At 36.1% G+C, this 12809-nt stretch overlaps 1 protein-coding gene across 3 annotated transcripts in view; it reads right to left on the bottom strand.

Annotated features, from left to right (window-relative positions):
- The window catches only part of PCSK5 (proprotein convertase subtilisin/kexin type 5), a 248141-nt gene that overhangs the window by 117143 nt on the left and 118189 nt on the right, over nucleotides 1–12809 (bottom strand). For all 3 annotated transcript variants that reach the window (XM_030467472.1, XM_030467471.1, XM_030467470.1), the window contains exon 8: nucleotides 6720–6932. In XM_030467472.1, coding sequence (XP_030323332.1) covers nucleotides 6720–6932 — 213 coding nt within the window. The remainder of the gene's footprint in view (nucleotides 1–6719; nucleotides 6933–12809) is intronic.

Here is a 12809-nt window from a genome sequence, read left to right as displayed (position 1 = left end):
CTCAGTGATGTGGCGAGAAGTGGAAGGCAGGCCAGGAAAAAGAGAGAGCAGAAAAATGGACTTAAAACATGCATATGGTACTTTGGTACCATATGGTGGTACCAAAGTGGTTGCATATGGTACCACAAGCGTGGTACTTTGTCCTCTGCAAAAAAGCAATGCACCATGCACTTTCCCCAAAGGACTAATGGGTAGCAAATCCTACAGAAGCTCATGTAGAAGAGGTGCCCTCATAGAACCTTTTCCTTAAGAAACAGCTTCTTTCAATACACTGAAAAGCACACTGCACTATGTTCTCTGTATTTCTCATCCTGTGGAAGAACATGCTTCCAGAGTATTTTTTCGCCTGTTGTTACAGGTATCAAGCATAACAAACCATGACACTTCTTCATTTGGCAACGTCTCTCACATTCTAAGTAGATCTTGTGGCAGCAATTCGACCTACAGACCCTTAATTCTTCCTTTTACTCAGCAAATATTTCAGCAGAAAATGTGTAGGGAAATCTTACTAAGTGGAAATCCCATCTGAGCCATTTCAAAAGAAATTTACTGACAGTATCTGAGCTGTTCAGGTGTAAATTACCTCCAAGATCTGAGGCATGTTTTTCAGCACTATGGATTCACTGTCAGAGAAGTGTCACATCTATCCTAAGAGAAAAAGAATACAGAACCACCAACAGGCAAGCAAGTTTCAAGAAGAAAAATAGTGCCCCAAGTTCCTTAACCACATGAGGGCAACATCATTAATCACAATAAATGACTTGGTATTTGATAGCACCATGAAGCTGTCACTGCTGCATATTAGCTGCCATTCTGATCACTTGTGTGGGAAGGAGAAATTTTTGTTTTGAATATGACATATTTGTATACTTCAAATACCTGTGTAAAAACAACTTCTGATCAACAAAAATGCTATTCACACTTCCCAAGAGAAGTCCATGAAATATTACTAGGGACGTGAATTATATCCACTTCTAGATCTTTTGAATCAACATGATTTTACTGAAGATAATGACAATGTTTCTAGTACTGGCCTACTTTAATCAACATGAAAATAGCAACCTAGGACTGGCAATTTGATGAAAGGCATAAAAAAATGACTCACATCACCTCCATTCACTGTAATTCCTGCCACATACAAAAGTCCACCAGCTTTCAGAAAATCCACACATTTATTAAAGAAAAAACTCCAGACAGGCTGTAATGCTTTTACAGAAGCACTTGCTCTGAAGACACCACTTCTGTACAGCCATTATTGAGGCTGTATTTTCACCAACTGGGAGGTTAATTACTAAGGTCAAAACAGAATTTCCAGAAGCAGACAGCATGCTCACTCTTCCTCTACTCATTTCTTATTTCATGACACAAGCTTTTTGAATTGATTGAACCATTTTCTCCTTTCTGCTACATCTCTTCAAGATATGTTGATTTCTGTGAACTTGTGTCCCTAGAAGTGACAGAGGTTTAATACAAACCTACTGTTCCTTCTTACATCCCTTATGTATCTTTGTCTACTCAAAATTGTACAGTCCACATTATGTGTTTCTTCATACCCTGAAAAGAGTTTCTGAACAAGGGTAGGTTTTCATTTGTGTTTTAAGAACTGGCTGGAGATGGCAGGTTTTTTTCTTTATTTTGTTTTAAGTTCTGCTTAGAGCAGAAGTTCATCAGCAAGGCACAAATTTATCTTAGAAGGGCAAGAAACCCAGCAGGTGATCTGGAATTTATTTTTTAGAAAACAATTAAATAGGTGGAACATTAAAAGTAAAGAGCAGAGAGCTTGTTTTGAGAAGGTAACTGATCACCTAATAGGTTTATAACTTGCATCTGTGAAGGCCTTTCATACAAAAGGACATGTGATGTATTGTGCATATATATAAGCTAATATAGATAACTATATTGGGTAGTGTTTTATCTGTCCTAGCTGCATGATCTAGGATGGAGAAGCTATCTTCCAGCTTGGTCATATTGTATTCAAAATAGCAGAAAAGAAATAATAGGAGAAAATATCTTGACAACACTATATTAGTAGCCAATATTTCTGCACTCATCTTGTTTTGATAGATAATCTCAATAAAGAAGTATATTTTCATGGTCTTTGCCTTCTATTGATTTGCCTTTGTCCCGGAGTGTAAGTTTCTATGTCTAAACCAGCACTTCACAGCTGCTTTTGAAAGCATCTAATAATAATTCTAGTTTTCCTCTAAGAGTCCATGTAAAATGCATACAGCCAGGTACATCTGTGAAACGTTTGTATGCTTTGGGCATGTTAATACATCTCCAGGTTGGAAACTCATTTCATAATGGACTAAGAATTACTGCAATGAAATTCAGTACAGCATAAAGACAAGCATACATGGAGGACCTTTCCTGAGTAATAACGAACTCATGTAAGATGGTAACATCGGTGTGTGTTTCGCTGTAATTCTTAGCCCAGATTATTTCAGGCCAGAATTTGCTTCCATTTACTTTAGCTCATATTTAAAAAGCTCCATATGGAAAACAGAGTCATCTAGGTGAAATTACGTTCTTAAGATATCACTGCACAAGGTTGAAAAAGCCCTCCAGCCTTGAAAACTTTCTGATTATATTTTGTATTTATAACAAGCAATTATAAAAACACACAGTAATGAAAAGATGTTTTAAAAGTATTTTGTGTAGCTATAAAAGCATGGCTGCTTCTATTAAAATATACTGAAAACAAAACCTTTTAATAAGGATTTTGAGTACCTAACATTTGATTACTGTTTGTTAATCTACCTAATATATTCTACACATATTGGATAGAAAAACAGGAGGGAAAAAATGAAATTAAACTGAAGAGCTGAAAGGAAAAATATGAAGGAACTATGAAAACTAACACTATTAAGTGGTAACCATTCACTGTTTCTTAACCATGGATAGATTCTTCTGTCCTATACCACTGTAAAATTTCACATGATATTGGAGTTTGTGACATAACAATGAGTTCAATACTTATAAGAATGAGTTAATTTGATTTTGATTGCAAGTCCCATGCCAGGTCACATTTTCCTGATTTACTGAAGTAGTATTTTTGTTTCCTATTTTGAACATGGAAACCTCACTCCAACAAACGAACATATGCCTTGCTATCCTTTTTCTCTTCTGGCATGAAGTTGAGGTCTTCATAGCTAATTTGTATACTGCATATAAATTTATGTACATAATTGATTTTGGAGAATTTAATATTGATAATAATCTTTATATCCTTCTACTGATATTCTCCCCTTTAAACTAACTGAAAGCTCTAACCTTTTTGTAGGAAGATATGAAGACACTGTGTGAATCAAAAAGAGCAGCAGTCTAAACAAAAATGTGAGGTAGGATGCAGTGGAAAGAAAATGTGGTACAACAATGAAAAAAAATACACATCATCCTCATTGTAGACTCTTTTATCATTTTATAGCAGTTGAAAAACTTTGACCTCAACATTTTTAGTTCCATCTTCAGTGCAGTTCTTGTTTCAAACAAGACTTCTTTTCAAGGTAAATGAGGCTTGATAGGTCTTTAGGACTGGATTTTAGTAGGCAACTTGGAGAAAGAATAGTGATACTGTCATTATTCCTTTAAAAATCAGTCTATAATCAATACAGATACACAGATAAGATCAATCTCCCTGTCTCCATGTGTGTGTGTAATGAAAGGATTGCTTAATTAATAAGTTATTTTTCATTATCTTTGATAGCCTGTGTGAGATCTTCAACCGAGACTCCACGCTAAAGGCATTTTTAGAGGCATATATTTAAAAAAAAATAATGCTGATGTAAAATCTGTTATTTCCTCAACTAGGGGCTAATGTATGTTCATGCTACTTAATCTCTCCTTTCAATAATCTTACAATAAAATATTAAACTGCAAGTATTAAGACAGTGCATAAATTCTAAAAGTGATGGGTACTACATTGCAGGAAACTAAAAAATTATGTATTCCCATACATAATTTCCCATAAGAAAGTCTCTTAACAACAAAGGTGAGATCACTTCCAGGTGTTTTTGGTTCTAGCATAAGTTACAAAGGAGTGATATGACACGAGTAAGTAATGTTCTCTTACTGAAACAGTAATTCTGTAAAAATGGAAAGTCCATGCTAACTGAAAAGAATGGAAGACAATCATCAAGATAACTCCAGCTATTAAAAAATCAGAGAAATAACCAAAGATTGAATCAGCTAGGTAAAAAAACTACAAATAAGAACTGAGAAACACACAGATATTTTGGTAGATTACAAAAAAAAAAAAAAAAAAAAAAAAAAGAACCAGTGTTAACAGCTGAAGTAAGTATGATGTAAGTAAGTAAGTAAGTAAGCTGAAGTAAGTGATGCTTACAAGAGCAGAATACAGTGTAAAGATGTTTTATTTTAAAATACATCACAAGCAAAAGATCCCCCAAACCAATATTTTGGTTGCCCAGGAATAATAGAATAGTTAATAGCAGTAGTAAATGGTGAACCATTATTTTACTGAATGTCCCTTTCTAGAAATAAAAAAAATCTAAATTAAGTTTTGAGCATACAAAGATGACAAATTGTCTTCCTATTCATAGCCATTTTAAATAGCAAGTTTAAACCAGACTGTTTAGAAATACCAAAGACTTTTACAAGAGATGGAAAGGGAAAAGAAAACATTTGCACTTCCTGATGAATGAACTTGGGAGAAAATTTGAATGAGAAAGTAATGAAGAAGGCTGGCTGAGATTGGGTACTAAACCAGTACAGTAAGTGGTAAATGGTGCAATAAAGAGACTAGAATTATCCTTATATCTGTCCTTGGACCAACAGAGAAGCAGCAGGTCTAAAAGTGGGCTGGGTGTCCCACAGCAGCACATTACATGAGAGTGAACATTCACAGATACACATTTTCCTGTGCATTTGGCACTGATACTGTTACTACCTGACTTGTGTGTCTAGTTTTGGTACTCAAAGCTCATAAAATGGGACAGGGTTTATAAGAAAAAATGCCTTATGCAACAATGCAAGAAGCTTATTTTCATTTATCCAAAGGGATTACTTGATCAGGCTACATGCCTAGAGGGAAGGACATTGGACAAACGGAATGCTCTTGATACCAGCAATAAAAGCCGTGACACAAACAAATGCCTAGAAACTGAAGCCAGAAGAGGTCACATGGTAAACAAGACTTTTTCCCTTTTCTTTTCTTTTTTTTTTTCTTTATCTTTTAATAGCACCAGGTAAATACAACCAATTGTTCCAAATTTTAGTGGAAGCTTTGAAAGCAAAATTAATTGTATTTTCCAAAATTATTTTTGAGTTGACAGCAACTGCTGGATTTGAAGGGTTTGGGGGAGATTTTACAGTCTTGATTAGGCAAGAGGTCAGGCTGTGGAACTGCAAATGCCTCTGTTCACCTTACAATGTATTAGTCTTACTTAAAAATGAAGAAAGAAGTGAAGGTCTTTTAAAGGACAGGAGAGAGAATTTAAACACAGAAGTGAGAACTGCTAGGGGATGGAATAATTTATTTTCTTTGTTATTATTTATCAGGGAGAATAAGAAAACATGCTAGGAAGAGAGATAATGTTTCAGTGGAGAGAAGAAAGTTAAGTACAGAAAAATTACTGGAATGAAGAAATACTTTAGAACAAGTTTAAAACAAAAATTAGATCATCTGAAAATAAGGAAGAATCCAAGAAGGGATGGCCAGCATCCCAGAATCCTGAAGGACATGGAAGACAGTATTAAAAAAACACAGCTACAAGAAGTTTTAACTCCTCACTGACACCAAGAAAGGTATCTGTCAAAGACCAGAAAGAAGGTAGTGTTAGATAGGTGCTTAAGAAAACATCTAAAAAAAAACAAAACCGAAAAATTTTCTGGTAAGGGAGAAATTAAGTTCTTGAAGTTATAAACTAGGATAGAAAATAAGCAGGGAAGAAAACAATATTAACAAACCTGTTAACTCCTAGTACAAGGGTTTAAGAGGCTCAAAGAAGTAGTATACTGAATATGGAAAAGTATATTGAAATTGAAATAGCAGATACAGTGTAGACGTTCTCATGGTATCAATAGATTATCAAAGAGAATTAAAACAATTCGTCAGTCTCTGGCCAAGGTGAGAACATAATATCAAACGGATGGTGGCTGTTTAGGAATGAGATGAGGAACAATACAGGAAGGTGAGATTAACCTTGCTTACGATGTATCAGCTAGGCACAACAGGCAGCAATGTGAATAATAACTGATCATCACTGAATGTAAAAGAGGAATGATTCTGGATCAAAATAAATCAGAAAATTGAGAGGTATGTAGGAATAGTTATAATATCATGAGTGTAAAATATGAGAACTATTAACAACTGGATTTAAAACAAAAGGAAGATATGTTCTCAGGCCTACTGATAGGCTACAAGATGTTGGTAATGAAATCCATTTTTGTGGCAGTAACAATAAGATCTCTGAAAGCACCACTCAGAGCTGGCAGCAGCTAGGTGAGTGGAAAAACCTGCTACGATGTGGATATACCTTAACTTCATTAGGCTGTGGCATGCAGAGATACCCATATTAGTTTCAAATGCAGTGCTGTGACTCCAGCTGAGTAACACAATGGGGCAAAATGAACTTTCCCACAAATTACTTTTTTTCTTAAGCAGTGAATTAGTAAAATTGAGCTCTCTCTCCTTCCCATCAAACTATCTATGCAAAACACAAGCACATACACATTAAACAAAATACTTAAAACCGTACTATTTTCCTGTCGTAGGATTCCCCACTGCTGTATGTTGTTGCTAGAGTGGATGCACATTCTTCCAGATACCAAGGCTTCTTTCCACTTTCAGCTGTGCTGCTGATGGAGATAGTGTAGATGCTATTGGTGTAGCCATCACAGGAGCAGTGGTCTCGACTTCTTCCACCATTTCCAGATGCCCAAACAAAGACTGAACCTAAGCCTCTTCTTCCCTGTTGGGAATCAGCACAAAAGATTTGATTAATTATTTTTCTTTTCCCCATCACCTGCTTAAAAAACAGGTCTGTTCCCTCCCCCCAAAAACATCATTTGACGAGAGAAAAACAATAAAATGAACTGTACCACTGAGAAGAATCTGAAATGAAAACAGGATTTAGCAAAGTTCAGAATCAGACATAGGAAAAATTTGGAAAATGAGTGGTATGAACACAGCCTTAGAAACAACTTTAATAGAATGTCTGTTTGTTTCTTTGCATCTATGCTATCCAGCCATACCAAGAAAAAAGGTGATGAAAGCTCAGAGGAAGCCTTGAAACACCATACTGTGTTGGAAAATGAAAAGAAGTACCATACTTGAAACTAAAACCTTTTGTAATATATAATGCCTGTCATTTATCAGGGCACTCTCAGGAGTTTCTTCTTGGGTTACCTGGTGGTACCAGCATGAGTAATGAGTAGCATTACAAACTGTGAACCAGAGCATCGTTGTATCACACTTATTAAGTCACAGAGTACCTGAGGTCATCTAGTCCAACCCATCTAGTCCATTATGAATGCTAAAGACAAAGAATCATACATAAATAAAAATGGGAAAAAATATTTTAAATATTTTAATGAATAGGGAAAGCCATAGTTGAGCATGGGCAAGTAACCTAGGCATATGCATTATTTCAAATAAGGAACTAAAATGGGTACACTAAGACTAAACTTATCTCTGATTAAGTTTAATACAAGTATGCTACCTGAAGAGACTCTTCTCTCCAGTAAAATAAATAAAAAATCAATTTCTCTTGCCTACTCTTTACATAAGCTTATGTCCCTAAAATGCAACCTCTCATTAAAAAAAAACATGTAAAGCAGGGAAGAAAATCCCAGTGTGCCAAGTATTATGAAATCCACATTCTCCCCAAAAGATTGGTCTGATCAGCTGGGAAGTATAACTATTTCAACTTCCTTTAGCTGATCTTAGCTACTACACTAAGAAAAAGATGCAAAATTGTTGCATTTTTTGTTGTTTTAAAGACAACTATTATGAAGTGTTACTGCTCTCCTCCCCCATATAAGGAACTCTTGCTGAATCAAAACTCCCCTTCCATCTGAGGTTCTTGTTCTGCTTGCTTTCCTAGGGAATCAGCAGTGTCTGATTTGGACCAAATCCCAAAGCCAGCAATATGTGTTTTGCAACTTCATGGGGCTGCAACTGGTTTATGAACCACCTCTCTTTCAGTCTGCAATATAGCCTTCTTTCTTTGAATATCTTTACCTCTTACCCCTCCATTCTGACAGCATTTGATGAGACAGATGAAGTTAATAGAAAGATTATTTCATGAATGTTCAATGATTTATTATCTGAGAAGGTCAGGAAGCCACAAATTAGGGTCCTCTGTTGGCTTGTGTGGGGAATGGGATGGAGTATTATGATAAAGATACACTGTTTCTATACTGTTTGATGTCCTTCTGCTTGATTTTCATTAGTTTTGTTTTGTTTTCATCCTGTCATCTCATACAGCTAGACCATACTCCCCAGCAGTATATTATTTTTTCCTTTCATCTTGTCAACTCAGTGGTAATTTTTGGCTTGTCTGTCAATCCTGACATCTGTTTCAGAGTATTGTATGGATTCCTGTCTAGTCTGAAATTGCCCTTAAAAAATAACTTCTCTCTCCTACATATACACAAACACCAATGTTAATATATGCTTAGACAGGCAGAAAACACAGAATACAGCCTGTCATACAGACACACTTGTACATCCAGAACATGCCGAAGTATTCCATCAAAACATTTATTTTTATGAATATTTATAACTCTGCTATCTGGAGGACTTTACATTTTTCTTCTTCAAGTGTTTCTTGAAAGCACAGTATTATGTAATGACATTTGGCCAAATAGATAAACAATGGGAAATTTAGTGTCCTCATCAATACAGCCAAGAGAGCAGAATTCAGGGTAATAAAACTACAGATCTTGGGGGAGAAAACCAGCATCTAATTATTTTAATGTTTTTTCTAAAAGCCCATTTTCCACTTAAAAAAAAAAAACAAACTAAACTTTAAAAGAAAAAAGACATTCTCAAAAGCATAAAAACACATGAAAATATCTAATCAATAACAATCTATCTGCCATTTTTCTGCTATCATCATCAGCTGGTTTTGTCTGCAAACAGCAGGATAATATGATTTGTCTAATTCATGCAATGAACACCTTTTCACAGCAGCCTAGGGCTGTAACTTGTGCAAATTTTTCAGGAATAACCCTTGTACTTTAGCTTCTGTGTGCAGAGAATGTGTGTATGTTTCCTTAGATGCATACTTCTGATACTGTACTAGTATTGAGAAATGAGCTATTCAGAAATAGATCTGTGAATATATATTTTGGGGCATAAAACATAGTCCAGATAAAAACATGACAATGGGTGTTAGAAATTCTTCAATTTAAAATATTTACTAATTTTATTTGTTAAGTATTTAAAAATAATAAACATTGATCTAGATTTTAGTAGTAATAATAGGGATTTAAAAATGAGACATACACACCAAAATTTACCTTTCCATGCTAAAGTTTTTTGCAAACAGCAATAACAAATGTTTCTGCAAAATTAGTATCTACTGTAAATATACGAAGTATCAACATCTCTGTTATTGCAATAAAAATATAAGAGGAAAAAAAAAATCCCCAAACTAAATTCAACCTGAGTGAAGGTTCTGGTTTACATTTACTGGGTATTGTTAAACTCCCATTTGGTTTCTGCTTTCTCACTGTTTCCAAACACTCTGCTTTAGTTCAACAGATCCAGTCATGCTCATATAATGTTGCAGGTAACTATACCAAATTAGAGCAACAGCATCAGCTGCCCTACTGTATGTGAATGCCATTCCCAATTGGTCTCCTTTAAATACATAAAGTTAAATAACATTTGGACTTTGTTACAAAGTTAAGATAAACACACATGCAAGGCACACTGTAGCTTTTACTCTCTGTCTAAATCTATCATCTGTCATCTGCCAGATGCCCAAGGGTGTCAAGATGAAAAGTCAAGCCTTGGGCTGCCAAAGAAGCCATGTGTCATTACTCAAAAGCAAAGGTGCATTTACAAACCATATGGGTACAACTTGAGCAAAACTAAAGAGTTAGTGACCTATAGCAGAGGCATACATCACGATGGAATGTGTGCACAAGAAAGTGTGCTCACTGCTTGCCCCAGGATGTCAAAGGAGCCTCGGCACAGTGTTGCTTTCTGCTCTTCCGTTTGCAAATCTGATACAGACTCAATGTTCCAAACTACAAGGTATCCACGATTACACTTGTGCTTGTCAGTGCACATTACGAATTGTTCTCCTTTTGTTTTGTCTGCTTTTAAAAATTGCATAAAACGTCAAGTAATTAAAAAAAAATAAAAATCAAGTGTTCCGTTACGGAAAAGAAAGTCTTTCACTGACATCTAAAGACTTGATATGGACCTAGTCACAGTCCAATTTTCTAGCACACTTTCTGGGCAGAGAAAGTGGGCTCAGCAGAGAGCTGACCTTTAATGAAGTGGACTCAGGGTCATTGACAAAAAGGCCTCAAGGCACAAACTGCACCTGTAAAAGCATGTCACAAGAACCTTTGGACATTCATGCTTTTTTTTTTTCTGCTAGTGACTCCTCTTCCTTGGTCAGCAAGTTGCAAGCAGGATAAGTGATACAAAAGCCTTTCTTTTTCCAGTTCAACAGCATGGAAGGGTTAGTCTGCCAAGAACCAGAGCCAATTTGAACATATTTATAATTACATATACAGAATTTTGTAACACTATTAAAAGAACATTCCCCACACCAAATGCATGCATTTGTGCGTATGTGTGCACGTGTGTGTATACATAGGAACCACATCTTTACGACTGAAAGCCTTAGTGGTAGTGGCAAGTACCTTTAGAAGGTAGAGATCTGCACACACTCATCTAGGGACAACCAGCAGCCCCACGTACTTTCAAGTTTATTCCAGCACACTTCCATTTATAAAAACAGTTTCCACCTACAAGATGTCATTTGAGCCAACAGAGCAACACTTATTTACACCACTTTACAAAGTTTAGACTGGATATTCATTCATTGCTTTACAAGTCAAGATGCCTTAATCCAACTTGTGAATCCTGATGCTTTCCTGGCCAGGAAAAGGGAGTAATTAGAGGTAATAGGGTGGCAGCCAGTGAGAGGTAATTTTGCACCAATATGCTAGAAATTCCACACCCATGAGCAGAAAACAAATAATGAAAATATAAAATGGAGACAGATGGGAGGATATTCTACCTGCACCTAAAGCCTAAACATTTAATTTCCTCTCTTCTCCCCAGTATGGTTCTAAAGTTACCTAGTGTTTCCAAGAACAAAAACTACTGCTGTGAAGTGAAATTGATCCTGATGCGGGAGCTGGAAAAAGTAACCCATGGTATGACCTCTTCCTTAAAAACTAATTCCTGAAGAGGAAATGTTCGCAACTCCATGTGCAGACCAGAGTTCAGTACTCTGGAGACCAAAAAAACCTACTCTTCAGGCATGATTTTGAGTGCAACACAGAACAGGGCCAGGCACCAAGGATCACAGCATCCAGAGAGATGCACTTGTGAGAGGCAGCTTCTCCTTGCTTCAAGCTTCCACAGATTTCTGAGGTCTCTGGGAACTGGATGCTGTTGCTCTGTGTAGAACCACAGTGATGCCAGTCTGCTGACTGGCACCATTTTGCATCTGAGAAGCAGCATCTCCCAGCCCCTGCTGAGATTTTACCAGTCCACTTAACCTCTAATGTGGGAATGAAAAATGCCTGGCACCACAACCTTAGAAGACTCTTCTGTAGACTACACATAACTCTCATTTGAAAGTGGGCACCTCTCCAAAACAGATAATGGTAAGAGCCCAAGCCAGCAGCTCTGAAGTGCTATCAGACAATAGCCAAACAGATTGTTTTTTATTAAAACAGCCGCCTTGGTCATTAAAAGCAAAAATTCATGAACAAACGGAAAAGTTTCTGAGGCCATTAACTGTTTTGAGGTACCCATGCCCTCAGAAAAATTCACATTTGTGTATCAATTTATTAAAAATACGCATATATGATATCTAAGAAGAAAGTAGTAATAACACTAACAGGTGTAGATAAGTTATGATGCATGTTTATGGAATGTCTAAAACCTGAGTTCTGTGTTTTTATATTAGAAGTCATGTTTTCATTCTTAGGAAAACTAGGAGGACAAGAAAAGATTACCTAGTACTGGGACAGGCATATACACAATACATATACAGCTCAAAAATCTTCCACTACTTACAAAACGCTATGATAACTCTATATTGTTGAAAAGGCAAGCTGTTGCTCATAAAATTTTTTTTTTGCCAGTTCTGAACTAGCTTATTAATTAAGAAAAGGAAAGATAGTTAATCATCACAAAAAGGATACTATTAGCTCATAGAATATGATACCTTTAAAATATTGAGACGTGAGAATATTTTAATGTGTCACTAAAAAAATAACACATTGAAAAACCACACGCACCCATGCATTAACACAATAATTATTGGGATATATCAGTGGAACTTTCCAACATGCATCCTTGCGTGTGGTGCTTTTTTAAATTTTACTCTTCACTAGAACAACAGCTCAAACAGCTCCAGCATATTCCCCACAGAGCTATAATTAGTGCTTAAAGTGCAACCAAAAGAAGTGCTGGCTGAAACCTGAAATCTGAACCTGTGGAATGCTGGAATGAATTTCTCATTTTTCTAAACAAAGCAGGGCCAGCCACAGGGCTGCACGAATCACGGTTCTGGTTCAGGGTACAACTCCATATTATTACTACTACTGTTGTTGTTGCTGATATTGTTACTGAGATAAACAAGCTT

This window comes from Calypte anna, chromosome Z (genome assembly GCF_003957555.1).
Source record: "Calypte anna isolate BGI_N300 chromosome Z, bCalAnn1_v1.p, whole genome shotgun sequence".
Classification (NCBI taxonomy): Eukaryota; Metazoa; Chordata; class Aves; order Apodiformes; family Trochilidae; genus Calypte; species Calypte anna.
This window is presented reverse-complemented; position numbering and strand designations above follow the sequence as displayed.